The sequence below is a fragment of the Pituophis catenifer genome, unplaced genomic scaffold (assembly GCF_029215685.1).
Source record: "Pituophis catenifer annectens isolate HBS135680 unplaced genomic scaffold, rPitCat1.0.hap2 SCAF_2, whole genome shotgun sequence".
NCBI classification, from domain to species: Eukaryota; Metazoa; Chordata; class Lepidosauria; order Squamata; family Colubridae; genus Pituophis; species Pituophis catenifer.
In genome coordinates this window covers 28642107-28669424 of record NW_027256882.1, presented here as the reverse complement: position 1 = coordinate 28669424, position 27318 = coordinate 28642107, and the positions used below count along the sequence as shown (strand labels likewise).

Below are 27318 nucleotides of genomic sequence, written 5' to 3'. Positions count from 1 at the left end.
AATGCTTCTGATCATTCTAACATAATGCATTATTAAAAATGAGACATTTTCTATTGTACATTTTTTCCCCTCATGTTAAGGTAGCAAAACAGAGAGGTTTTTCCCTCTTCTATGTAACAGAGTGGCAAAATGGCTACATCCTAAAGTCTACAGCATGGCCCAGGGACAAATCCAGGGATCACTGAAAATGGTGCTGCTTCCAGGATACAGTCATGCATGTCCTTCCCTCCCTTCCCAAAATGAGGATCAGAGATCTTCAAAAGGTAAGGAGGAGGATGTAAGGTCTGGGGATATGGGAGTCAGGCCATTTTCCACTTTTCTTTTTTCTCCACCTACAAGTTTAATTCTGAGAAAAGTTTGAGTAAAAAGAATCAGACCAGAATTCAAACAGTCAATTTCTCACCTACACTTTGAACAGGTGATCACAAATGAAATTCAAGCCTCCTCTAAACTCTTCAACTTTTGCCTCATGTGGATTTCCTTGTGTGCAATAAGAGATGGTTTATGTTTGAAGTAAAGTCCACAGACTGGACATTTGAAAGGTTTCTCTATGGTGTGAGTCCTCTGGTGTCTCATGAGTTGGAAATTCTGACTAAAATGTTTTCCACAGTCAGGACATTCAGAGTTTTTCTCCGATGTGAGTACATTGGTAAGTCATGAAGTTGGAATTTTGACTGAAACCTTTCTCACAATCTGGACATTCAAAACATTTGTCTCCTGTGTGAATCCTCTGGTGTCTCATGAGGTAGTAATTCTGACTAAAATGTTTTCCACACTCTGTCTGCTTTGGAAGACATATTAGCACCAGAAGGTTCCATGCTGCCAACTCCTTGCGCTTGGTAAAGTAGGAGGGGGGATTTAGGAGAGTGATTGTAGTTAGACATAATAGCATTCTTCCCTTTGGTCAAGGTCATGGTGTTTATATATCTAAAGGAGTGGTTGCAGCAATGGCTCAAGTTGAGACATCCATGTGACAGACTGATGGGTGCAGGGGCTGGATTTGGGGTTTTGATTGAGGGGAAAACCTGAAACTCTCAGATTCGGGTTTTCCCAGATGTACCAGTATACCTACTCTAATAAATGAAACTTTGAGAAATATTTGCCTCGGAGTTTATAATTTATTAGAGTAGGTATACTGGCATGTTTTCTGGAACGCTGACACAGTCAGGACATTCAAAGGGTTTCTCTCCTGTGTGAGTACTCTGGTGTATTATGAGGTGGGAATTTCTAATGAAACGTTTCCCACAATCAGGACATTAAAAAGGTTTTTCTTCTGTGTGAGTCCTCTGGTGTCTCACCAGGGTGGAATTATCACTAAAACCTTTCCCACAATCTGGACATTCAAAGGGTTTCTCTCCTGTGTGAGTCCTCTGGTGTCTCATGAGGTGGGAATTTCTAATGAAACGTTTCCCACAATCAGGACATTAAAAAGGTTTTTCTTCTGTGTGAGTCCTCTGGTGTCTCACCAGGGTGGAATTATCACTAAAACTTTTCCCACAATCTGGACATTCAAAGGGTTTCTCTCCTGTGTGAGTCCTCTGGTGTCTCATGAGGTGGGAATTTCTAATGAAACATTTCCCACAATCAGGACATTGAAAGGGTTTCTCTCCTGTGTGAGTCCTCTGGTGTCTCACGAGGTGGTAATTCTGACTAAAACGTTTTCCACAGTCAGAACATTCAAAGGGTTTCTCTCCCGTGTGAGTCCTCTGATGTGTCACCAGGCTGGAATTATCACTAAAACTTTTCCCACAGATAGGACATTCAAAGGGTTTCTCTCCTGTGTGAGTCCTCTGGTGTATTATGAGGTGAGAATTTCTAATGAAACATTTCCCACAATCAGGACATTCAAAGGGTTTCTCTCCTGTGTGAGTCCTCTGGTGTCTTATGAGGTGGGAATTCTGACTAAAATGTTTCCCACAGTCAGGACATTCAAAAGGTTTTTCTCCTGTGTGAGTCCTCTGGTGATTCATGAGAAGGAAATTTCGACTGAAACTTTTCCCACAATCTGGACATTCAAAGGGTTTCTCTCCTGTGTGAGTCCTCTGGTGTCTCATGAGGTTGGAATTTCCAATGAAACATTTCCCACAATCAGGACATTCAAAGGGTTTCTCTCCTGTATGAGTCCTTTGGTGTATTACCAGGCTGGCATTCTCACTGAAACTTTTCCCACAGATAGGACATTCAAAGGGTTTCTCTCCTGTGTGAGTCCTCTGGTGTGTTACCAGGTAGGAATTCTCACCGAAACTTTTCCCACAGATAGGACATTCAAACGGTTTCTCTCCTGTGTGAGTCCTCTGGTGTCTCATCAGGTGGGAATTCTGACTAAAACTTTTTCCACAGATAGGACAATCAAAGGCTTTTTCTCCTGTGTGAGTCCTCTGGTGTCTCATCAGGTGGGAATTTCTAATGAAACCTTTCCCACAATCTCGACACTCATAGGGTTTCTCCATGGAGTGAATCTACCAGGCTGGAATTACGACTGAAACTTCTCCCATGGTCAAGACATTGAAAGGGTTTTTCTCCTTTGTAATTCCTCTGGTGTATCATCAAATTGGAATAACAACTGTAAGTTTTGCCACAATTGGGACATTCAAAGAATTTTTCTCCTATGTGAGTCTTCTGGTGTATCACAAGGCTAGAATTTTGACTGAAACTTTTCCCACAGAAAGGACATTTGAATAGTTTTGTATGTGTGTGAATTCTCTGGTGTCTGAGATGGAAATTTCTAATGAAGCTTTTCCCATAATCTAGACACAACCACAAGGGAGCTGTTCTGACCAGTTTTTGCTACATTGAGATCACGTGTATGGCTTTTCTCCTGTCTCGCTCCTCATTGCATAATCAGCTGTGATTTGGAATCTGTGCTTTTCGCACAATAGGCAAATATATGGAGCTTTTCCATGGCTGATATTCTTGAGGAAGTCAAAAATATGGACAATGCTTTGCTTAGTGGTGCTTCCATTTAAGTCGTTTTAAGTCTTGACAGGGTGTGGCCTGCATTCCTGTCTGCTCTATGTGGCTTTACTATTGACAGTTTCCCCACTATGTTCCAAATATTTCCCTCTTTTGCTGAATGATAAAATAAACTCCCTTGACTTTTCATGTAATGCATCCTTCAGGTCTACATAATCTGCTTATTCCTGGTTGAAATCTTTCTTGATTTTCTCTGTTTTGTCTAGCAGCTGCTGGAGGAGGAGGAGAATTGTGTGGTTTTCTGAAGGAAATGGAAAATATTTTGATTTCTGGCTCAATTTCCTTCCCTTTTCAATGTTACTTGTTATTTACAGTTGTCCCGAGTGCTCTTATTGACATTTTCTTTGTCTGTAAGATTCAAAGAAAAGTAGAACTTTGTTTATAAAGTGGCCAGAGATGATGTGAAAAAAGAAAAAAGTATATATTACAATGAAAAAGCAAATATGCCCCAATACTACCTTGTTTTTCTGAAAATAAGACCCACGCTGAAAATAAGCCCAGCCTGATTTTTTGGAATGGGCCTAATATAAGCCCTACCCCAAAAATAAGGCCGGGAGTATGGGCATGGCCAGCATGAGAGGCGGCGAGCACAAGGGGAGTGGGTGACGGTGTCCGGGTGCAGCTGAAGCCTGCCAGCCCCTTAGGGCAGCACAACAACTACTAATTCTGAGTGTGGAGGCATGTGTTTTGCCTCCTTTATAGAAGGGGGGAAGGCCTATTCCGATCACCACATTGCACCATAGCGCGGGCTGGTGGGAGAGAAAGTTTCTTAATTCTGGTGCATGTCTTTTCACTTTTCACTAAGGGTATAAGTGTATATGTGTGTGTGTGTGTGTAGTGGAGGATCAGGTGGTGGTGGTGGTGAGGGCTCTGAAAGCGGGGGAGGGGCAGCTAGAGCGAAGGTGAGCAGCTATGCGTTAACCTGATGGGAAGTGGGAAACGTTTTGTGGGCGCTACGCACAGCTCTGTCCCACCACCTTACTCACTGGGTTCCAAAGCTGAGGGGTGATAGAGCAAACCACACACAGCTGGCAGCATAACTTTCGCCCATCTCTTTCTGGGTGCGGCACTTCTGTTTGGTGGGCTGCTTCCCAAAGCTGGCAGCTCCATGGCCAGCCACTTTGCTTTTTCCCTCTTTTTCCTCATGGGAGGCACACAGGAGGCTTGCATAGTGGCTGTGCTGAACAAGCACCAGCACAGGTTGTCTGAATTGCCTGCCTACCCCATACCACTGCCTGCTGCCAGTGCTCCGTGCAAGCCTCCTGTGAGCCAGGCAGCCAGGCAGCATGTCCAGATCGCCTGTCTTCTCCCCACCGCCTATCACTCTACACTCGGAATTAATGATATTTGCACTGTGCCAAGAAGGCCGAGGCATGCTGAGAGCTTGGCCCGTTGTAGCCGCAGGCAAGCAGACAGTGCAACGGAGAGGGCGGGGCCAGCAGTAGCGCTTAAAAAAAGTAACACCTTCCCCAAAATAAGCCTGAGTGCTTATTTTCAGGTGGTATAATACTCTCTTACCTTACTTTTTTTTTTTTTTTTAATTTGATTTATATGCCGCCCTTCTCCGAAGACTCAGGGCGGCTTACAATGTGCTCAGCAATAGCCTTCATCCTTTTGTATATTTATACAAAGTCAGCTTATTGCCCCCACAAACTGGGTCCTCATTTCACCTACCTTAGAAAGGATGGAAGGCTGAGTCAACCTTGAGCCTTGGCGAGATTCGAACCCTGCAGTAATTGCAGGCAGCTGGTCTTAATAACCAGCTTAATAACATGGTGCCTTAAACCCCTGTACTACCAAGGCTCTTATGATTCATTTGATACATGGAAGACTACTGAGATCCATCATCAACATTTAATCAAATTCAGTTGTTTACATCAGAGTTTCTTGCATAAATCAAATCCAGAACTACACTGAATCAGCTGGATAACTGAATCAGCTGGATTCATTAAATTCTTTATATTCATAAAACACAGAAAGTATATTTACAATACCAACAGTTGATTCTTTAGCTCAGATCAGCAGACATGTTCACATAGAATATAACAAAGTACAGCAGAGAGACTAGTTTCATTTTCAATTTTCTGCACAGACTCATAAACTGCAAAGACACGCCCTGGCTTCAGTCTGTCTCCCAACATGGCTCCTAACAAAGTCCCATGGCTGACTTTGTTACCATGTCCTATTCCAGTTGATGAATATACTCTGACAGTTTAGTTGGGTCAATTACAAATTCTTTGCAATGCAAAGGACTATCATGAAATATATCTTGAAATACTGGGTATAGATTGTATAATTGCAGTCATATCCCTACAGAGAGAAGTACAGATGCAGCCACCTACACATGTATACATGAAGAAAATCTATGTCTTTCAAGCCTGACAAAATGTCCCAAAATGGTTACAGTCAAACCTTCTGAGCTAAATTTAGAGATGTGGAGGTTTTAACTGATGAAATGATGCCAAAAGCCTCTGCAAGATTTGAAGCACCACTTTTGTTCATGGAAATCCTCAACTGCAAATAAGAGCAGAAAACACTGTCCACAAGTACTCTGGTGACATCCCCACTCAAATAGTCCTCACTTAACCTACCGCAATTGGAACTGATATTTGCATCACAAAGCAACTCCATCATTACGCATGATTTCACATGACAGTGCCAACTTACATCTGTTCCTCTGTAGTTAAGCAAATTACTGTGGGTTGTTAAAGGCAATTTCATATGACTGTGCCTCGCAATGTCTTGCCAGTATACCAGGGGTGAAATGCTTCCGGTTCAGAACGGATCACCCGATCCAGTAGCGATGGAGGCGGGTGGTTCGGGGAACTGGTAGCAAAAATCCCTGCCCCTCCCCCCATGCCCAGCCGAGCTACACAATCATCAGAGGCTTTTTTTTAACTTTTAAAAGCATTTTTTCTACAACCTCTTCCGCCGAAACAATGCTGTTAAAAGTAAAAAACAAAGCCTCTGATGATCGTGTGGCTCAACTGGGATCGGCAGAGACATTTAAAAGAAAAAAACCTTTTTTTTCTTTTAAATGTCTCTGCCGATCCCAGCTGAGTTGCTTGATCGGCAGAGGCATTTAAAAGAAAAAAAAAACTTTTCCTTTTTTGCTGAAGAGGTGTAGAAAAAATGGTTTTAAAAGTTAAAAAAAAATGGCCACGCCCACCGTTACAGTACCCCCCCACCAAGCCACACCCACAGAACCGGTAGTAACAAATTTTAGATTTCATCACTACAGTATACCCACTGATCTTGCTTATCAGAAGCTAGCTGGGAAGGTCACAAATTGGGATCATGAGTATGGGATGCCGTGGCCATCATAAATGTGCAACTATTGGATGGAACTAATCAGGAGAGAAGCAACCTAGATTCTAGAACTTCGTTAGGAAAAACTTCCTAACAGTGGGAACAATTAACCAGTGGAACAGCTTACCTTCAGGAGTTGTAGGTGTTCCGGACTTCCGGTGGCACCATAGGCGCCGAAGACGCTCCTTTTGCGAGCGCCAGCCCCACGATCGCGTAAAGCTGCTAGAACAGCGCAAATCAGCTGTCTAGCGGCTTGGAAACTTTCTCCACGGGAAAAGAGGAGGAAGAGAGCAGACGGGTGTAGGTAGAGCTCCCCAAGAAGCCCCAGGAACAATTCTGGGGCTCGAAGGGTGAGAGCTCCCTGGAAGCCCGACAGAGCTCCGGATCCGGGACATTTCTGCTTTAAGCAGAACAAGACGCCACGACCACCCCGGCAAACAACGCTTTGAATTAAACATTGGACTTGGAAGCAGGCTGAGCAAAGCCAGGAGAAATCAGATTTGCAAGTACTAAACTTTAACTCCAAATGTGTATTATTTCCTTCTGAGCTATTAAGGGAAGAAAGTGAAACCAAGATGGCGATTGAGCTCTAATGGGGCGTGAAAGTGAAAGTTAAAAGGAAAGTTCCATTTAGCGCTGGCAGCCCCTGTTTAAAACTAGAGATCCTTGCTTTGAAAGAAAGAATAAAGGTTAAAAAGACTATAGTAGTGTTTTTAAGAAATGATTGACATTATTTAAAGATTGGAAACTTTTGGATTTGATGGATTTGTTGTGATGGTTGCTGAATAAATTCAAATTGGAAATTAAAAATGGCTTCAAAACAAATAAAGACTGTTGTTAAAAGCGCTGGGAGCTCGCCAGCTCAAACGTCCAAATTGCAATCCCTCATAGCTCCAACGGAACCACCAATATTAACACTTGAAATGTTGCAGGAAGCCCTTAAAACACAAGCCTCTGTTACAGAAAAAAAAATGACTTTGGTGTTTGAGGATAAAATGCGAGATGTTGCTGATGAGATGGCTGAAATTAAACAGTTTATTCAAAATCGAAATCAGGAAATTAGAGAAGATATTGTCATGGCAGTCCAAGGTCTGGCAAGCCATATTGAAACACTAGATGAAAGAGTGGAAGAAATTAAGCAGTTTAATGTGAATTTGGAAAATAAAATGGGAGAGGTTCAGAATAAGATGGAAAGAGCAGAGGCCGATGTAATAATGATACAATATAGAGACATGGAATTTGCTTTGAGAGTAAGAGGCCTGAAGGAAAATAAGCAAGAGAATCTGAGAGAGATTTTTTCAGAAGCATTCGCAGATAATGGGAGAACAAAAAGCAAATCTTGAGTGGCAAACTGACAAAATTTACCATGTCCATTCATGGGTCGCCAGACAGAAACATTTACCAAGAGACATTGTAGTTTACTTTACTACAAGGAGAATACGCAATGAAATTTTACAAGCCACTTTTAAAAATAAACCTCAAGTGCAGGGGCAGGAGGTTTTAATACTGAAAGAAATCCCCCCCAAAATGTTGAGAGCCAGAAGGGATTATATACCTTCCTGGTGGAAGAACTGAGAAACCGTCAGATACAGTACAGATGGGAGGTTCCAGATGGACTAGTGGTGAATTATTCAGGATAAAGATATCATCTTAATTCAGTGTGGAAGGCAAGAGATTTTCACACCAATGTACTAAAGGCTGGATGCCCACAGTCCCCAGAAGCCAGAAGGAAGACGGAAGCAGAGGGGGCAAAAAAGGGAGAGAAGGAAGAATGGTTGGTACAGGCCCAAAGAGGAGCTTTGATTATTCAAGAAGATTTAATACAACTTTCGACTACTGCTCAAGCTTTGAAGGTATTTGAAAAAATAGAAGAACAAGGATTAAAGACAGACCCGAGCAGCAGCCAAGCGTCAAGAAGGATTAAGAGTGCAGCAACTTCAGATGACAACTCAAGAAACTACAAAAACAGAAGCAGTGGGAGGAGCAAGGCCAAAAAGCAAAATGCATGGAGATTTCCAGCAAATGCTCCGCAAGCTTCAGGGGGCCAAGAATGGCAACTAGATTTCTGAGTTGGAATGTTAATGGCTTCAATTCATCACAGAAGAGGAGAAAAATATTTCATTATCTGAAACAGTTTAAAAATGAAGTAATCTGTCTACAAGAGACTCATATTAGAAGGAAAGATCAAAAATTTTGATTTTGTTGCATCTGCTCCTGAGAAGAAGAATGGTATAGTTATATACTTAAAAAAAGACTTAATTGCTAAACTAATTGAAGCAGATCAAGGAAGATTTATAGCAATTGAACTTTTAATAAAAGGGGGGGAAATACTTTTAATTGGAGTATATGCACTGAACCAACAACAGGAAAAATTTTATAAGCTTTTACATTCCAAGTTACTACAATGGGATTATAAATCATGCATTTTATTGGGTGATTGGAATGGAGTTTTGGACATTAAAAAAGATAAGAAGGGGCTTTTGCAAAATATCTCAACGCGTGCCAGATTGCCAAAATCATTTTTTGAGATGATGGATGATATGGAGTTGAGAGATATTTGGCGAGAGAGGAATTCTGAAGAAAAAGATTTTACTTTCTTTTCTGATAGACATCAATCTTTCTCTAGGATTGATTTCATATTAATTACTAATGATCTCTTTTCTAGGGTGAAGAAGACAAAGATTTGTCCAAGAGTTTTAATGGATCATAGTCCAGTTTGGATGGAATTAGAGTATAGAAAGGGATTTAAGAGGTCTTGGAGGTTAAATGAAAATCTGTTTAGATATGAGGAAAATGTAAAAGAATGTAAAAAATTTATGAAAGAATTTTTCATTATGAATATGCATAAGGGTACATCTATGGAAATGGTTTGGGATGCAAGTAAAGCATATATGAGAGGTATTTTGATATATTTGAATAATAAACATAGACATAAACAGGGGGAAAAAAGGAAGGACTTAGAAGAGGAAATAAAAAAAAAAAGAACAAGCTTTGATATTGAACCCAGCAGATAAGAAAATAAAAGAGGCAATTGATTTACTGGGAGGGCAATTTAATATGTTAATGGCAGATCAGGTTGCAACTAACTTGCAATATGCTAAACACAATATTTTTTGCAATGCTAACAAACCAGGGAGATGGTTAGCATATCTCTTAAGGAAAAAACAAAAGTCACAGACTATAGAGAAAATAGAATATAAAAGTAAAGATCAGCAAAATATGATTAAGAAAGCATTTTTAGAATTTTATACGAGGTTGTATGCTAGTGATAAAATTCAAAGTATAGATATAGATAGATATTTACAGAAAGAGAATATTCCTATAATTACAAAAGAGCAAAGGGAGGGTTTAAATCAACCGATAACCTCTGAGGAAATTATGTTTGCAATTAAGCAGTTGAAAGTCATTAAAATTTTTAATTGGTGAATTTTATGGGTAACGGGGTTTTAAATTGGAGAAGCCTAAGATAATTTAATTCTGTTTTAATGCATTTTAATATTTGTATTGTGTGTTTTTAATTTTGGCTGTTCACCGCCCCGAGTCCTTCGGGAGAGGGGGCGGTATAAAAATTTAATAAATAAATAAATAAATAAATAAATAAATAAATAAAACAATGTCGACTGGTGGTTCCCAGAGAAAGAGCCTTTTCTGTGGGGGCACCTACCCTTTGGAACAGGTTACCCCCAGGGATACGAATGATCCCAGATCTTCGTACTTTCTGTCATGCACTTAAGACCTTTCTCTTTCACCAAGCTGGGCTGGCATAAATCTCTTCATTGTTCTAAATCTTTATGCTGAAAATTCTTAACTGATGAGCCAAATTAATCATCTTATATTCACATTTCATATGTATGTTATGTTAACTGTTCACCGCCCTGAATTCCTCAGGAGAAGGGTGGTATAAAAAATAAATAAATAAATAAATAAATAAATAAATAAATAAATAAATAAATAAATAAATAAATAAATAAAGTGGGTAAAGCCCCTGGGACGGATGGTTTGACAGCCGCTTATTATAAAGACTTGCAGTTAGAAATGGTGGGACCGCTTAAAGAATTATTTACTAATATACAATCTGGAGAAGATGCACTCCCATCCTGGAGGACAGCTTTTATTTCTCTGATTCCAAAGGAGGATCAAGACCACACCCAGCCAAAAAATTATAGGCCTATATAACTTTTAAATACAGATTATAAAATTTTTGCTAAAATACTAGCAAAAAGGTTAATGACAGTCATGCAACAAATGATTCATAATAATCAAACTGGTTTTATAAATGGTAGACAAATGAAGAGCAACGTAAGGCAAGTTGTTAACCTATTAAGAGTATTTGGGGAAGAACAACCAAATCCCTGCGGTGCTAATATTTCTTGATGCGGAGAAAGCATTTGATCGATTGAATTGGCATTTCTTATTGAAAATAATAGAAAAGATGCAGTTTGGAGAATATTCTACACAATCTATTAAGGCAATATATCAGAAACAAACAGCGCAAATAATAATTAATGGTAGTTTAACAGATACTTTTAATATAGAAAAAGGAACAAGACAAGGATGTCCCTTGTCTCCATTATTGTTTATTTTGACTTTGGAATTTTTGTTGAGTAAAATATGTGGCTTGGATAAAATAAATGGAATTAAAATTAGGCAGTGTGACTACAGATTACAAGCATTTGCAGACGACTTGGTTGTTACTTTAACCCAACCATTACAGTCGGTTGTAGGTTTAATGGATATAATTAATCAATATGGACAAGTATCTGAATTTAAAATAAATGCAGGGAAAACAAAGATAATAACTAAAAACATGACTACAAATCAAAAAGATGAATTCGAAAGACTAACAGGATTTGAAATAGTAAAAAAAGTTAAGTATTTAGGGGTTTATATCACGACATCAAATGCGAAATTATTTAAGCATAATTATGATCCGTTGTGGCAAAAAATACAGAGAGAGTTGGAAAATTGGAAAAAAATTTGTTTCCCATCTTTGTTGGGAAGAATAGCAACAGTAAAAATGAATGTTTTGCCTAAGTTTTTATTTCTTTTTCAAATGATACCAATACTTAAAAAAGATGAGAATTTGAAGATATGGCAGAAGGGTATTAATAATTTTGTTTGGGCAGGAAAGAGACCGAGAATAAAGCAAAACATAATGCAGGATATACATGAAAGAGGAGGTCTCAAAACGCCCAATTTAAGATTATATTATGAGGCAGCTGCTCTATCAGCAATGAGTGACTGGATGAATTCAACAGAAGAAAGAATATTGAATATTGACGGATATGATTTTGTTTACGGTTGGCATGCTTATTTATTATATGATAAGAAAGTGGATAAGACTTTTAAAAGTCACATATTAGTTTAGTTTAGTTTATTTGATTTGTATACCGCCCTACTCCCGAAGGACTCAGGGTGGTGAACAGCCAAACAATAAAATACATAGATACAAAAAATTTAAAAACCAGATAAAATCAAATTAAATCATTTTGGCCCAGACAGATTAAAACACCCCAATAATTTAAAAACAGATTAAAATTTACATATTTAAAAAAGGGAAGAGATTAGGCCAAGCCCGCCTGATGGAATAAAAAGGTCTTCACAGTGCGGCGGAAGGTGCGCAGATCCGGGATCCTCCGTATCTCCGGGGGGAGCTCATTCCAGATGGTAGGTGCCCCCACAGAGAAGGCTCTCCCCCTAGGGGCCGCAATAAAGCATATTAAGGAATGCTTTATTGCGTGTCTGGAAAAAGTATCAGTATAAATTAAATGATAAGTTACCAATGTGGGCAATACCCAGACACGCGATAGAGAATATAAGTGTAGAGCAAAAACAAGATGTGACTACTTATAAAGAGCTTCTTAATAAGGAAAGAGGTATACTACAACTAAAATCTTTGAATCAATTAAGAGAAGAAAGGATAATTCAAACATGGTTTCAGTATGGACAGCTGCAAGCTAGATGGAGAGAAGATCAGAAAACTGGTATCTTGCAAAATGAGGACATTAGAGAACAAAGTCAAATGCATATAAAAAGGTTGTATAATGCATTAGTAGAAATAGATTCAGAAACAGAGCTAGTTAAGGACTGTATGATAAAATGGGCACAAAATATTGAAGAACCAATAATGATGGAAACATGGGAAAAAATATGGGTTAGAAATGTAAAGTTTACGCAAGCCCAAAACTTAAGAGAGAATTTTTATAAAATGTTTTATAGATGGCATCTAGATCCTAAAAAGCTAGCCTGTATGTATCCAAGTTTGCAACCTAAGTGTTGGAGATGCGAATGTGATGATGCCACGTATTATCATATATGGTGGACATGTAAAAAAATTAAAGCATTTGGGATAAAAATATGGTGGATTATCCAAAACATTCTCAAGAAGAAGATAAAATTTACTCCACAGTTCTTTCTGTTGGGTATAATTACAGAATGTACGGTCATAGAGACTAAATTGATTTTAAATTTAATAACAGCAGCCAGACTTCTGGTGGTGCAGTATTGGAAGAAGGAAGACTTACCTACTATTGAAGAATGGACGTTAAAAGTAGTGAATTTAGCAGAGATGGCAAAAATTTCGGCATACTTGAAGGACCATTCAAATGAAAGATATATATCGGAATGGAGAAAATGGATTGACTATATTCAAAACAAATATTGGACTAAAAAGTTTCAAATAGCCTATGAATGAAACCAAAATTTTCTTTTTGAATTATGTTTTGTTAGTAGAAAGGGGAGTTAAAGAGCAAGAGGGAGTTTGGAGATTACAGAAAGTTAGCATATTTTAGTTTATGTTTGTTAAATATTATACCCTGTATTTGCTTTGGGAAGTCCGGGGTGGGGGATGAGGGGATAGGGGGAGGAGGGATGGGAAAAATTGTTATAATACTTGATAAAACTTTTTAATAATAAAAAAAAGGAGTTATAGGTGTTCCATCACTGGTAGCTTTTGGAAGAGATTGTACAGCCATTTGTGTGAAATGAGCAGGGGATTGGCACAGAAGTTTCAGCTCATTCCAGTGATGGGAGCACCCACAACATCTGGAGGGAAGCCGTTCCCAAAGAATTAACCTTAATTAGAAAGAGACTTTTTAAAGCTTCCCACCAGCAGAAAATTGCAGCCATCTGTTGGGGAGGGAAGGAACTGCAGCAGCAGCAGCTGACATGCTTCAGCCCAGTTGCTTCTCTGCTTCCAAATCATGGAGGAAACCAAACAGCCCGACTTGCTCCCGGATTCTCCTCCCACTTGCTCTAAATTCACCTTCCAGCTTCTGCTTCCAGATATGGAAGAGGACAAAAGCCTCCTTGCACACCCACCTTCCTCCCATGAGTGATCCAAGAGAGGAAGTTCCTCTGTGCTTCTCCCATCCTCTCTAGCAATTAAGTACTTGATGGTTTTAACTCTTTAAACTCAGAGCGTATTTGCTTCCGGTCTTTCCTCCACCTGTGCTTAGCTTTCAGCTGCTGCTTCCACCCTGGGAAGACCAGGAAAGCCACCCTTCCTCCCCCACCCTTCCAACCTCTCAGCGGAGAGTCGGAAGAGGAAGCTCTCCTCCTGTTCTCCTCTTTTCCAAATCCTCTCTAGGAATCTAGAGCACGATACCATAGTCTTTTGAGACTGAAGGATGCCAATGATGTCTAGGAATCTACTGTTCAAATGTTTAAACTCCTTATGCCTCAGTTACCAACGCTCTACAGTTGTTTAGCGTGGGGCGTCGCTCATCTACAGTGCGCCATTTAGTGACATAAAGCTGAAAACCATGTTGTTTCATCTCTGCTTAAGGCACTGCAAGATTTTTAAAATTGATTCTATGCGTTCAAGTGGTTTTTTACTTCAGTGACCACATCAATAGACTTTCTCCATGATGATTATCCCTAACTTGTTTGTTCAGGTCTCCCAAGTATTCACTCATCGCCACAGAAACAGAGCAAGAAGTTCCCCATGCAAAAAGCGAGAACTATGTATTTATATTTACTTATTTATTTATTTCGTCAAGCATGTATTAGATAACAGATATAAGTATAAACATGATTATGAATACTTGAAATATATTCATATAATATATATATATTATAAATATATGTACATGTATATACATTATATATACATATATGTATATATAAAGTGTTTTTCTATCGAGACACCTGGTCTACCCCAACATGGGAGGGAGCATAGTGCTTCCCTTTCACCTTTCAGCTCCAATCCAGAAATATAAATTTGAGGTGTGTGTGTGTGTCTGTATACATATACATATACATATACATATACATATACATATACATATACATATACATATACATATACATATACCAAATATATTTTACTGATAAAAGAAATAAAGGGAGAGCAGAATGCTCTCTCCCACATGTTGGAGTAGACCAGGTGTCTCGGTAAAACACTTTATATATATATATATATATGTCTTCTTAAGTTTTCGCGGGTGTGTATATGCAAAAAATTAAAATCTCGGGTGTTTTCTCGCATCATGTTAAATAAGTTAGTTAAAATGTTTAAAATTCTGGTTAAAATCCTAGCTTAAAATCTGTAAGGATTTTTGGAAGATTTTAAGCTAGGATTTTAACCAGAATTTTAAACATTTTAACTAACTTATTTAACATGATGCGGGAAAACACCCGAGATTTTAATTTTTTGCATATATATATATATGGATGTGTGTGTGTATTTATATGTAAATATATATATAGTATAATGAGATGAAAAATACTACACCAAGGGGAGGGACCTTTAATGGTTTAGGAGGGACTGGAACTTGGGTGTCCCCACTCCTAGTCCAGCAACAACACCTCCCCTCTGGCAGCACCCCAGCTCTAACAGGAAAGCCATCCAGAGAGACTCCCTACTGCACATTGGTCTCCTCCCTATCAACTGCAGGAAGAATAAGCCAACGTTGATAGTCCTCATGTAGTGACCACAATTGTGATGGGCAATTCTGGCAAATCGCTTTATTGCAAGAGGCTTTTGACCTCACTTCTTTTCTGGTCATTAAGTGAATCAATATGGATATTGAGATAGCACTGGATGTCATTTGCTGGAAGCATCGTGGGGAGGAAATAATTGTTCTCCTATCCAGCTGGTGGGTTACCCAGAAGGATATGAAGGATCATGGTGAGATATTTCTGCTGGGAGTTCCCCTTCCTCTGAGACTGATGAGTGGACTTTGGGATTATGAGCACACACAAATGGATGGCTCTGTCCCAAATGAAAGGGTTTGAGCCAGAGCTCTTCCCAAGAAGACGCCACGGGGACCACAGCCACTTCTTAAAAGCGCCCTTACCATGCTTCTTTCTAATCCTTCTCTTCAATAGCCTAGTTATCCTACCTCCCTCAACTGATAGTCATACGATTTAGCATCCAGACCCTTTATTATCTTTATTGATCTTCTCTGCACTTTCCATGGTCTTAATATCTTTTCTGTATTGTGGTGACCAGAACTGGATGCAGTATTCTAAGTGCGGTCTCATAGCATAGTGTGAAGCAGTACTATTACTTCTTGTTGTCTTGACACAATCCCTTTGTTGATGCACCCTAGGACTACACTGGCTTTTTTTAGCAGCTACAGCACACTACTGGCTCATACATATCCAGTAGGACACCTAGATTCCTCTGACCCTTAATACTGTTGAGCCAGGTACTACCTATTCTCTACCTGTGTGTTTGGTTTTTCCTACCTAAAGACAAGACCTTACTTTTCTCACCACTGAACTGCTTTTTCCTGGCCCAATGCTCATGTCTCTCAAATTCTGGATCTTGAGTCTACTAAAATATTGGCTCTTCCAGCCCACTTGGTGTCTTCAAATTTCATGAGTTCCCCTTCCATCCCCTCATCTAGATGATTTATGAAGATTTGAAGAGTACTGGGCCCAAGACTGAACCTTGAGGTACCCCACTGCATGCTTCTCTCCACGTAGATCTACTTCATTGAGGACTATTGAATGAGTGCAGTTTGTCAGTCAACTGAGAATCCACCTGGTGCTGGTTTTGTCTATCCCACGTTGTTCTATCTTACCTAGAAGTAAGTTGTGGTTCACCTTGTCAAATGTTTTGCTGAAGTCCAAGTATACTATCTCCACAACATCTCGCAGATCCACTAATTTAGTTACTTTATAAAAAATAGCAATAATGATTGTCTGGCATCATATGTTTCTGCTAAACCCATTCTGGCTTCAGTTACAGTTGCCCATCATTTCTATTTCTCCAGAAGAATTAGTGGAAACAGAAAGAGAAGATTGCTTTAATTAAATAAGTTGTGAAATCCCCAAACTTTTTTTAAAAAAAGAATAAAATCAGGGGGCACTGAGCCCAGAAGAACCAAGAGGGGGTCACAGGCATTTCCAAATACCCCAAGTGCCACACTCAGGACCAGCTTTCAGACTGATCAGCCAAGTTCTTCTTATGTTAAAGAAATTCATCCCCAGGGTTTTCAAAACATTTGTGTCTGCTCACTGTCTCCATCATGGCGACCTCAACTTTCACAATGTCTATCGAATCCAATTCAGAATTTGGAGAATCATCAGGGAAGTCAGACAGATCCTCTGTAATGGTGATTTTCTAAAGCTACAAACCCACTGGCATAACCAATTATAACCTTTAGAGGTTGTAAAGTTACAAGGAGAACTGTAGCTTACTTGTCCAGTTTCAAATTTCCATCTCTCAGACTGGCAGTGATAAGACCATCCCTGTATCCGAGAAGAAGGCCCATCAAAACAGATCCAGTTTAGCCATTCTAATTTTTTAGAAGGCACAATTTTTAACTGTGCCTAATGAAATGCCATTCTTTCATAGAATGGACTGGAGCAGATAGCAATACAACAAATAAATTAAGAGGCAGAAGCCTAACTGCAGCTCACATCATCAGAGTCACAGAGTGCATGGACCGATATATGACTAAAACTGAAATTATGAGGAGCAGGGAAAGGAAGCTGAGGAAGACAGATTGGTCATAGAGATGCAAAATGCAGAAGAGATTGATTACAAGTTAACAATCATAATGCCTTAGAAATCCACTGTATGTGTGTGGAGTCCTCATCACTGAGCAAGAGTTGGGAAATGAGCTTTACATTACCTTTTTATTATTAAACTAGCTGGATACCCGTGCTTCCCTAGGAAACTATGTGATGGGGCTTAATAAATTGACACTTACTGTAAAGCTTGAAAATTAATGAGTAGTTATGATCGGACTCTCCTCTCCCCTTCTCTTCCTCAGCCTTTCCCTACAGAAATGCCTCCTATCCTATCTCCTTCTCTCCCTCAGCCTTGCTCCACAGAAGACTCCCATATCCTATCCCCTTCTCTCCCTCAAGCTTGCCAGAGGCCTCTCCTATCCTATCCCCTCCCTCAGCTTTGCCCCACAGAAGCCTCCCCTATCCCATCCCCTTCTCTCCCTCAGCCTTGTCCCACAGAAGCCTCCCTATCCTCTCCCTCAGCCTTGCCTGACAGAAACGTCCCCTATCCTATCCCCTGCTTGCTGGTGCGAAAGTAAAACTGAAAGTGAAACTCCTCTCCTCTGTTGTGTTTTGCATTTGGGACAGATTTCTTTTCAGGTGGGGAGGGGGAGTAGAACTCCATAGCATCAGAGTGTGTTAATTATAATACAGGAAATACTAATGCTCTGATGGTCATTTTGAAAAATCCTTTCTTAGTGAGCACCTAGAAGCAAAGAGGAAGATACGTGGCAAATTTCAAGTTTGTACACTTTATGGTTCTGGAGATTTTGTGATTACGATATGAGTGGTTTTCGCTTTTATATATATAGATTCAGTTATTATTAAACTTTATTGCTGCTCATGTCACAGTTTGAGGCAACTCTGAGCATCTTGTCTTCCCTAATGTTCATAGCAACACTGACAATACCCATTTTTTACATGTCAAACGCTTCTGATCATTCTAACAAAATGCATTTTTAAAAATGAGACATTTTCTATTGTACATTTTTTTTTCTCATGTTAAGGTAGCAAAACAAGATCGGTTTTTTCCCTCTTCTGCGTGACAGAGGACAATGTGGCAAAATGGCAACCACTTCCACAAGTCCACCGCATAGCATAGCTCAGGGACGAATTCAGGGCTCATTGAAAATGGTGGTGGTTTCCAGGACACAGTTATGAGGCCCAAGGATGTGTGTCCTTCCCTCCCTCCCCAACATGAGATCAGAGAGGAGGATGGGAGGTCTGGTGGGATTAGAGTCAGGTGTAAGGGGACCCTGGGGCGGAGTGAAGGGCTGAATGGAAACAAGGGTTAGGAAACAGAGCACAGGGTGTCTTGGAGGGTGGGGGAGGCCTAGGGATACCTACAGCAGACAAGCCTGGGCCTGCACTAGGCTTCCAAGAATTTTCCCCAGTGCTGAGGTAGCCAGTATTCTGCTCAGCAACTCGCACATTCAATTACTAGCTGACTCAGGGAGAGCAGGGGGATTCGGTTAAGGAAAGCAGTCTCACTTAACAGTCATTGCAACATGCAACCATAATTGCAAGTCCCATAATACTGTGTTTCCCCGAAAATAGGACATGTCCCGAAAATAAGGCCAAGCCTGATTTTTGGGGTGGGCGTAAACATACGCCCTCCCCCCAAAATGAGCCCTAGCGATAGGGTGGGTATGGCTAGCACAGGAGGCAGCCCTTTCCCAGTCATCTCAGGGCTTCTCGGCCCCTTAATTGGATCAGCTGAGCCGCTCAGGCCGCCATTCACAGCTGATTCGTGGGTGCTGCTCAGGCTGCCACCTCCAGCAAGCATGGCCAAGTGATGCACCCCACACGCCTCGAACCTGCCTTACCTACGGAACAGCTGCCTCATGGGTGCCACTCAGGCCGGTGCCTCCAGCAAGTGCGGCCATTTTTGCCATGAATTGTGGCCACTTCTGCAGCAGGAGGCCAAGCCTTGCGCCCCATGTGCCTCGCACCGACCTTCCAAAGGGTACTGTAGCAGCAGCTATCCACAATTTTTTTACTCTTATTTCATCCTGACAGTACTGGGCCATGTGGATCGGGATGAAATAAGGTTTAAAAAAATGTGCATAGCTGCTGCTACAGTATACTTCGGAAGGCCGGCGCGAGGCACAAGTCTGCTGTTCAAGTGGCTGCACCCAAGGAGCGCTTTTGGTAGAGAAGGCAAAGGGGAAGCGATCGCTTGCAAACTCCCGCCCTGCTCTCGCCTCTCCGCCGGGCGACTCCTGGCAGCCCCAGATGCCCAAAGCCCTCGCCCCCCAGCTCCCTTTTCCACAGTTCCTGGCTCTTTATAGAGGGCGGTGGCAGGTGGGGTGGGGGAGAAACGAGACACACTTTTGCCATCTCTTCTTTCCCCTCTCACCGGGCATAGCAGGGCTTCCTGCCCCTGCCCAAATTGGATGCAATTTGGGGGTAGCAGGTGGGGAGGAGTGGGACTGGGGAGACGTGAGATGAGTCTTACCAGCCTTGTAGCTCCGTTGCGTGTCTCGCCGTTGTCTGCAGGCAAACACGTTGTAGGGTAAAAAAACCATTGCGAGTTCAATCAAACTTCTTGAACTTGCGAGAAGTTTGGTTTTACCCTACAATGTGTTTGCCTGCAGACAACGGCGAGACATGCAACAAGGCAGACAAGAAGCACGTCTCCTGTCTCCCTGGCCCCACCCCTCCCCATCTGCAATCCCCAAATTGATTCCAATTTGGGCAGGGACAAGAAGCCCTGCCATGCCCGGCGAGAGGGGGAGAAGAGACAACATGAGGAGCCTTGTCATGATCCACGCATCTCACTTCTCCCCCACCGTTTCTGCACCCTACGCTCACCGCCTCCTGCATCCCCCAAAATAATAAGATCCCCCAATAATAAGGCCAAGCCATTTTGGGGTTCAAAAAATATAACTCAGGGTCTTATTTTCAGGGAAACATAGTAATTGTATTTTGAGGACTACTTTTATGCTGGGTGGGGACTTCTGGGGTTAAAATCTGGGTGAAACCAAGCTAGAACCAAACTCCACATGTGGGTCTATAATCAACATACATACAAAAGCACCATCCAAAATTTCTTTTTGAGGAATTCCACTACTTCTGCAAAAAGAAATATCCAGAAGATTCTGCCATTTTCCACTTTCCTTTTCTCTCCACCTACAAGTTTAATCCTGAGAAGTTTGAGTAAAAAGAATCAGACCAGAATTCAAACAGTCAATTTCTCACCTACACTTTGAATGGGAGAGCACAAATGAAACTCAAGCCTCCTCTAAACTCTTCAACTTTTGACTCATGTGGATTTCCTTGTGTGCAATAAGGGATGGTTTATGCTTGAAGTAAAGTCCACAGACTGGACAAGGTTTCTCCATGGTGTGAATCCTCTGGTGTCTCATGAGGTGGAAATTCTAAGTAAAATGTTTTCCACAGTCAGGACATTCAAAACATTTCTCTCCTATGAGTCCTCTGGTGTCTCATGAGGTGGGAATTCTAACTAAAACTTTTTCCACAGTCAGGACATTCAAATGATTTTTCTCCTGTGTGAGTACTCTGGTAAATCATGATGTTGAAATTTTGACTGAAACTTTTCCCACAATCTGGACATTCAAAGGGTTTCTCTCCTGTGTGAGTTCTCTGGTGTATTATGAGGTGGGAATTTCTAATGAAATGTTTCTCACAATGAGGACATTGAAAAGGTTTCCTTTCTGTGTGAGTCCTCTGGTGTCTCGCTAGCGTGGAATTATCGCTAAAACTTTTCCAACAGATAGGACATTGAAAGGGTTTCTCTCCTGTGTGAGTCCTGTGATGTGTCACCAGGCTGGAATGATCACTAAAGCATTTCTCACAAATAGGACATTCAAAAGGTTTCTCTCCTGTGTGAGTCCTCTGGTGTCTTATGAGGTGAGAATTCTGACTAAAACCTTTCCCACAGAAAACACATTGAAAGGGTTTCTCTCCTGTGTGAATCCTCAGGTGAGTTATGAGATAGTAATTCTGACTAAAACATTTCCCACAGATAGGACATTGAAAGGGTTTCTCTCCTGTGTGAATCCTCTGATGTGTCACCAGGCTGGAATTATCACTAAAACCTTTCCCACAGATAGGACATTCAAAGGGTTTTTCTCCTGTGTGAGTCCTCTGATGTATCACCAGGCTGGAATTATCACTAAAACCTTTCCCACAGATAGGACATTCAAAGGGTTTCTCTCCTGTGTGAGTTCTCTGGTGTCTTATGAGGTGGTAATTCTGACTAAAACATTTTCCACAGTCAGGACATTCAAAGGGTTTCTCTCCTGTGTGAGTCCTCTGATGTGTCACCAGGCTGGAATTATCACTAAAACTTTTTCCACAGATAGGACATTCAAAGGGTTTCTCTCCTGTGTGAGTCCTCTGGTGTATTATGAGGTGGGAATTTCTAATGAAACATTTCCCACAATAAGGACATTCAAAGGGTTTCTCTCCTGTGTGAGTCTTCTGGTGTCTCATGAGGTGAGAATTCTGACTAAAACCTTTTCCACAGATAGGACAATGAAAGGCTTTCTCTCCTGTGTGAGTCCTCTGGTGTCTCATGAGGTGGGAATTTCTAATGAAACCTTTCCCACAATCGCGGCACTCATAGGGTTTCTCCATGGTGTAAATCCTCTGATGTATTACCAGGCTGGAATTACAGCTGGAACCTCTCCCACGCTCAGGACATTGAAAGGGTTTCTCTCCTTTGAGATTCCTCTGGTGTATCATCAAATTGGAATTACAACTGAAAGTTTTATCACAATCAGGACATTCAAAGAATTTTTCTCCTATGTGAGTCTGTAAGATTCAAAGAAAAGTAGAACTTTAATTGTTTATAAAATGGTTAGATTTGATGTGAAAAAAGAAAAAAGTATATATTACAATGAAAAAGCAAACATGTCCCAATACTACCGTGTTTTGCTGAAAATAAGACCCACCCCGAAAATAAGCCCGAGTCTGATTTTTGGAGTGGACCTAATATAAACCGTACCCCAAAAATAAGCCCACGAGTATGGGCTTGGCCAGCATGAGAGGCGGCGAGCACACGGGAGGGGGGAGTGAGGGTGTCCAGCTGCAGCTGAATCCTGCTGGCCCCTTGGGGCAGCGCAGCAACTACTAATCCTGAGCGTGGAGGCATGTGTTTTGCATCCTTTATAGAAGGCCTGTTCTGATCACTGTGTTGCAGCATAGCACGGGGTGGTGGGAGAAGAGAGAAAGCCTTTTGATTCCTGTGCATGTCTTTTCACTTTTGATGAAGTGTAAACGTGTGTGTTTGTGTAGCGGAGGGACAGATGGTGGCGGTGGCAAGGGCTGGGGAGGAGCGAGAGGGAAGGCGAGGAGCTACTCATTAATCTGACGGGAGGAGGGAAAGGTTTCACGGGCGCTGGGCACAACTCTGCCCTCTGCCTTCCTCGCTGGGTTCCACATTTGAGGCATGATAGAGCAAACCGCAAGGCAGCTGGCAGCATGGCTTTCGCCCGTCTCTTGCTTGGTGCAGTGCTTCTGCTTGTTGGGCTGCTTCACGAAGCCGGCAGCTCCACAGCCAAGCCACTTTGCTTTTTCCCTCTTTTTCCTCATGAGAGGTTCACAGGAGGCTTACGCGGTGGCATCAGCAACAGGTGGAGGCAGAAGCATGGGGGAGGCAGAGGCGATCCCAACACACTGCCCACTCCATCCCACCATCTCTCAGCTTGACTGTGGCTTAGCCGAACAAGCACCAGCACAGGATGTCTGGATCACTTGTCTACCCCATAACTCTGCTGGCTGCCAGTGCTGCCACGCAAGTCTCCCATGAGACTCCCATGACCCAGGCAGCCATGCAGCATGTCCAGATCGCCTGTCTTCTCCCCCCCACCTGTCACTCCACGCTTCGATTTAATGATATTAGCACTGTGCCAAGAAGGCCAAGGCATGCTGAGAGCTTGGCCCGTTGCAGTCGTGGGCAAGCAGACAGTGTGATGGAGAGGGTGGGGACAGCAGTAGTGCTTAAAAAAAGTAAGACCTCTCCCAAAATAAGCCTGAGTGCTTATTTTCAGGCGGTATAATACTCTCTTACCTTATTTATGATTCATTTGACCCATGGAAGACTACTGAGATCCATGTTCAACATTCAAATTCAGTTGTTTAAGTTGGGTCAATCATTCTTAGCAATGCAAAAGACTATCATGAAATATATCTTGAAGTGCTGGGGATAGATTATATAATTGCAGACCTATCCTTACAGAGAGAAATACAGATGCAGCCACCTACACATGTATACATGGAGAAAATCTATGTCTTTCAAGCCTGACAAAATGTCCCAAAATGGTTACAGTCAAACCTCCTGAGCTAAATTTAGAGATGTGGGGGCTTTAACTGATGAAATGATGCCAAAAGCCTCTGCAAGATTTGAAGCACCACTTTTGTTCATGGAAATCCTCAACTGCAAATAAGAGCAGAAAACACTGTCCACAAGTACTCTGGTGACATCCCCACTCAAATAGTCCTCCCTTAACCTACCACAATTGGAACTGATATTTGCATCACGAAGCAACTCCATCATTACGCATGATGTCACATGACAGTGCCAACTTACATCTGTTCCTCTGTAGTTAAGCAAATTACTGTGGGTTGTTAAAGGCAATTTCATATGACTGTAACTTGCAATTTCTTGCCAGTATACCCACTGATTTTGCCTATCAGAAGCTAGCTGGGAAGATCACAAATTGGGATCATAAGTGTGGGATGCTGTGGCCATCATAAATGTGCAACTATTGGATGGAACTAATCAGGAGAGAAGCAACCTAGATTCTAGAACTTCGTTAGGAAAAACTTCCTAACAGTGGGAACAATTAACCAGTAGAACAGCTTACCTTCAGGAGTTGTAGGTTCTCCATCACTGGTGGCTTTTGGAAGAGATTGTACAGCCATTTGTGTGAAATGAGCAGGGGATTGGGACAGAAGTTTCAGCTCATTCCAGTGATGGGAGCACCCACAACATCTGGAGGGAAGCCGTTCCCAAAGAATCAACCTTGATTAGAAAGAGACTTTTTAAAGCTTCCCACCAGCAGAAAATTGCAGCCATCTGTTGGGGAGGGAAGGAACTGCAGCAGCAGCACCTGTCAGGCTTCAGCCTAGTTGCTTCTCCGCTTCCAAATCATGGAGGAAACCAAACAGCCCGACTTGCTCCCGGACTCTCCTCCCACCTGCCCTAAATTCACTTACCAGCTTCTGCTTCCAGATATGGAAGAGGACAAAAGCCTCCTTGCACACCACCTTCCTCCCATGAGCGATCCAAGAGAGGAAGTTCCTCTGTGCTTCTCCTTTTCTCCCATCCCCTCTAGGAAGTAAGTACTTGATGGTTTTAACTCTTTAAACCCAGACACAGAGCCTGCCTACTGTATTGTCAGCTTTCTAAGTACAGATGTTGTTCCCTTCACCTCCATCACCAGATAGGAAACGCTTGTTCTGTCTCTACATAAGGCGTGTGGAAGATGTTTTTACTGATTTAATTGTATCAAGTCGTTTTTTGACTTCTAGCAATTGATCTTTGCAACTTAGCCAAGTGAAATAGTGAAATGTGATGCTACTTAACCTTACCAAGATTAGCAATGTGATTTTTTTTACAGAATTACAGAATAAGCTTCATTGAGGGTGTCTGTCAGTGGAGATGAAAGCCTCTCTACATCCCAAAACTTCATGACTGATTTTCTGTGGCTCCCAAGGATTGATTATATGGGAGCACCATCGGGCCAGACACTCCAAGGGAGGCAACTTCACTCCTGTTGGCCAGGGCTGCATCCAAGAGCACCAGTGGTGGGTTGCTCCCAGTTCGCACCGGTTCAGTAGTGATAATTTGGCCTTGGTCGCCGAACCATTAGCGATGGCTGGCCGGCCATGCCCCTATACCAGTTGCCCGGTTGCCGCTTGCTTGCCCTACCCAATGTTCACACAGTGCACGCTCGATGCTCACTCGCCCACTCGAAGCTCGCCCCACCCATCTGAGCCCTATATATACACTTCTTCCCCACGTGGCCCACTACTTGCCTCGTGACTCAGTGGTGACCTCCCCGGCGGGATTCATGCCTGTGCATTCTGCCAACGGAACTGTCTCTTCACGCCTAAAGGTAAGCACTTACCGGCCTGATTCCCGGCTTCCTGTAGCCACCTGTAGCTCTGTTGGAGCCCCGCTGCCCAGCAGGCTGAATTCCCGGCCTCTATTAAACATTCAGAGTTCTCTTGGAACCCTGCTGGCTGCCTGGCCTGATCCCCGACTTCCTGTAGCCATCCGGAGCTTGTTTGGAGGCCTGCTGGCCTGCAGGCCAAATCCCCGGCCTCTATTAGCTAGCCGGAGAATCTAACGTGGCCTAACATTTCCACCATCCCTCCAGCCTCCAGCCTGCCTTGCCTGCCTGCATTGTACAGCCTCCAGCCTTCAGGAGCCGAATCCTGAGCGACTAGAAGGCAAACCTGCCTGGCTTGAAGTGGAAGTGATGATGACTTGGCCACACCCACCCAGTCACATGACTAGGAAGCCACACCCACTGAGTTGCATGACTAGGAAGCCACACCCACAAAATAAGCCACGCCCACAAAACCAGTAGTAACAAATTTTGGAACCCACTCCTGAAAAGCACCCACCATGTCTCTTCATTGCTGAAGGAGGACATTTTATATTTGCTAAATGCTAAATGCCATGTTCCTCTGTAAACTGGCCTGCATGGAAGTCTCCATTAGATCACAGAGAGAGGAAAAATATGCAGCAGGGTTTAGAAAATGGGTCTAAGAAAGAGGGAGTGATAGCCTATATTTGGTAGAAATGTTTCCAAAAAAGATTTTTAAAAAAACAAAAGGCAAAATAGAATGGCCAATCAAACCAAATAGCTAACTGATCACCAGGCAAACCTTTTTAGAAGGACACCCTACAATGCCATTTTTAATGCAGATTTAATAAGATATGGATGGTAATGATGATGATGGTAATCTTATGGGCTCAATAGCGACTTTTTAAAAAAAGTTGTGGGTTAAGCACAGTTATGCCATGTTAATCCATGGACAGCACACCACCAGGAAATCATGTGTTTGTTTGCTAGATATAGAAATAAAAATAAAATTCCTGAAGACACCACTGGCAGATCAGTTCCAAATTGTTGCCAAGAAAAGAACAAAGGAGAACAAAAATTACAAGGAGTCAACTCTAACATGGAGGAGACTAAAATGCAGGCACCAGTTTTAAAGTATGTGCCACCAGTGGAATACAATCTGGGGATGGAAGGAATATGTAGCAGCTGACTTGTTTCAGCCTCCTTGCTTCTCTGCCTCCCCCCCCCCTCCAGGGGAAACCCAAGCAGTCCTATTTGCTTCTGGTCTCTCCTCCACCTGTGCTCAGCTCACTTTTCAGATGCTGCTTCCATCCTGGGAAGACCAGGACGGCCACCCTCCACCCCACTGCCTCCATCCTCTCAGCGGAGAGCTGGAAGAGGAAGCTCTCCTGCTGTTCTCCTCTTCCAAATCCTGTCTAGGAATCTAAATGTTTAAACTCCTTATGCCTCAGTTATGGGTGTTGCTCATCTATAGTGTGCCATTTAGTGACATAAAGCTGAAACCATGTTTCATCTCTGCCTAAGGCAGCTGCAAGATTTTTTATTGATTCTATGCGTTCAAGTCATTTTTTACTTCAGTGATCACATCAATAGACTCTCTCCATGATGATTATCCCTAACTTGTTAGTGAATATTCACTCATCACCACAGAAACAGAGCAAGAAGCTCCCCATGCAAAAAGCAAGAAATACACCAAATCACTTTATTGCAACAGGCTTTTGACCTCACTTCCCTTCTGGTCATGATGACATTCGGGCAGGTGGGCGGAGGCTCCCATATCCGCTGCTACCAGTTAGTCCAAACCAGATTTTATTTATTTATTTATTATTTATTTTAATTAGATTTATATGCCGCCTTATCTCCATAGGACTCAGGGCGGCTCACAACAATTAATACCATGTTTCCCCGAAAATAAGACCCTGTCTTATATTTTTTTGAACCCTGAAATAAGCGCTTGGCCTTATTGCCATGCACTCAAAAGCCCAATTGGGCTTATTATCAGGGGATG

At 42.0% G+C, this 27318-nt stretch overlaps 1 protein-coding gene and 1 pseudogene across 1 annotated transcript; both read right to left on the bottom strand.

Moving 5' to 3' along the window:
• Positions 1 to 619: 619 nt before the first annotated feature.
• Positions 620 to 19775, bottom strand: LOC139310047 (zinc finger protein 84-like; annotated as a pseudogene).
• Positions 19776 to 20454: 679 nt separating this feature from the next.
• On the bottom strand, positions 20455 to 21957 carry LOC139309307 (zinc finger protein 23-like). Its single transcript, XM_070933357.1, has one exon. It carries the CDS (start codon positions 21955 to 21957, stop codon positions 20710 to 20712), a length of 1248 nt encoding a protein of 415 aa, XP_070789458.1. The 3' UTR covers positions 20455 to 20709.
• Positions 21958 to 27318: the final 5361 nt, after the last annotated feature.

Coding starts and splice junctions, on each gene's coding strand:
- LOC139309307 (XM_070933357.1), bottom strand. CDS start 21,957: ATGATACACCAGAGGAATCTCAAAGGAGAGAAACCCTTTCAATGTCCT.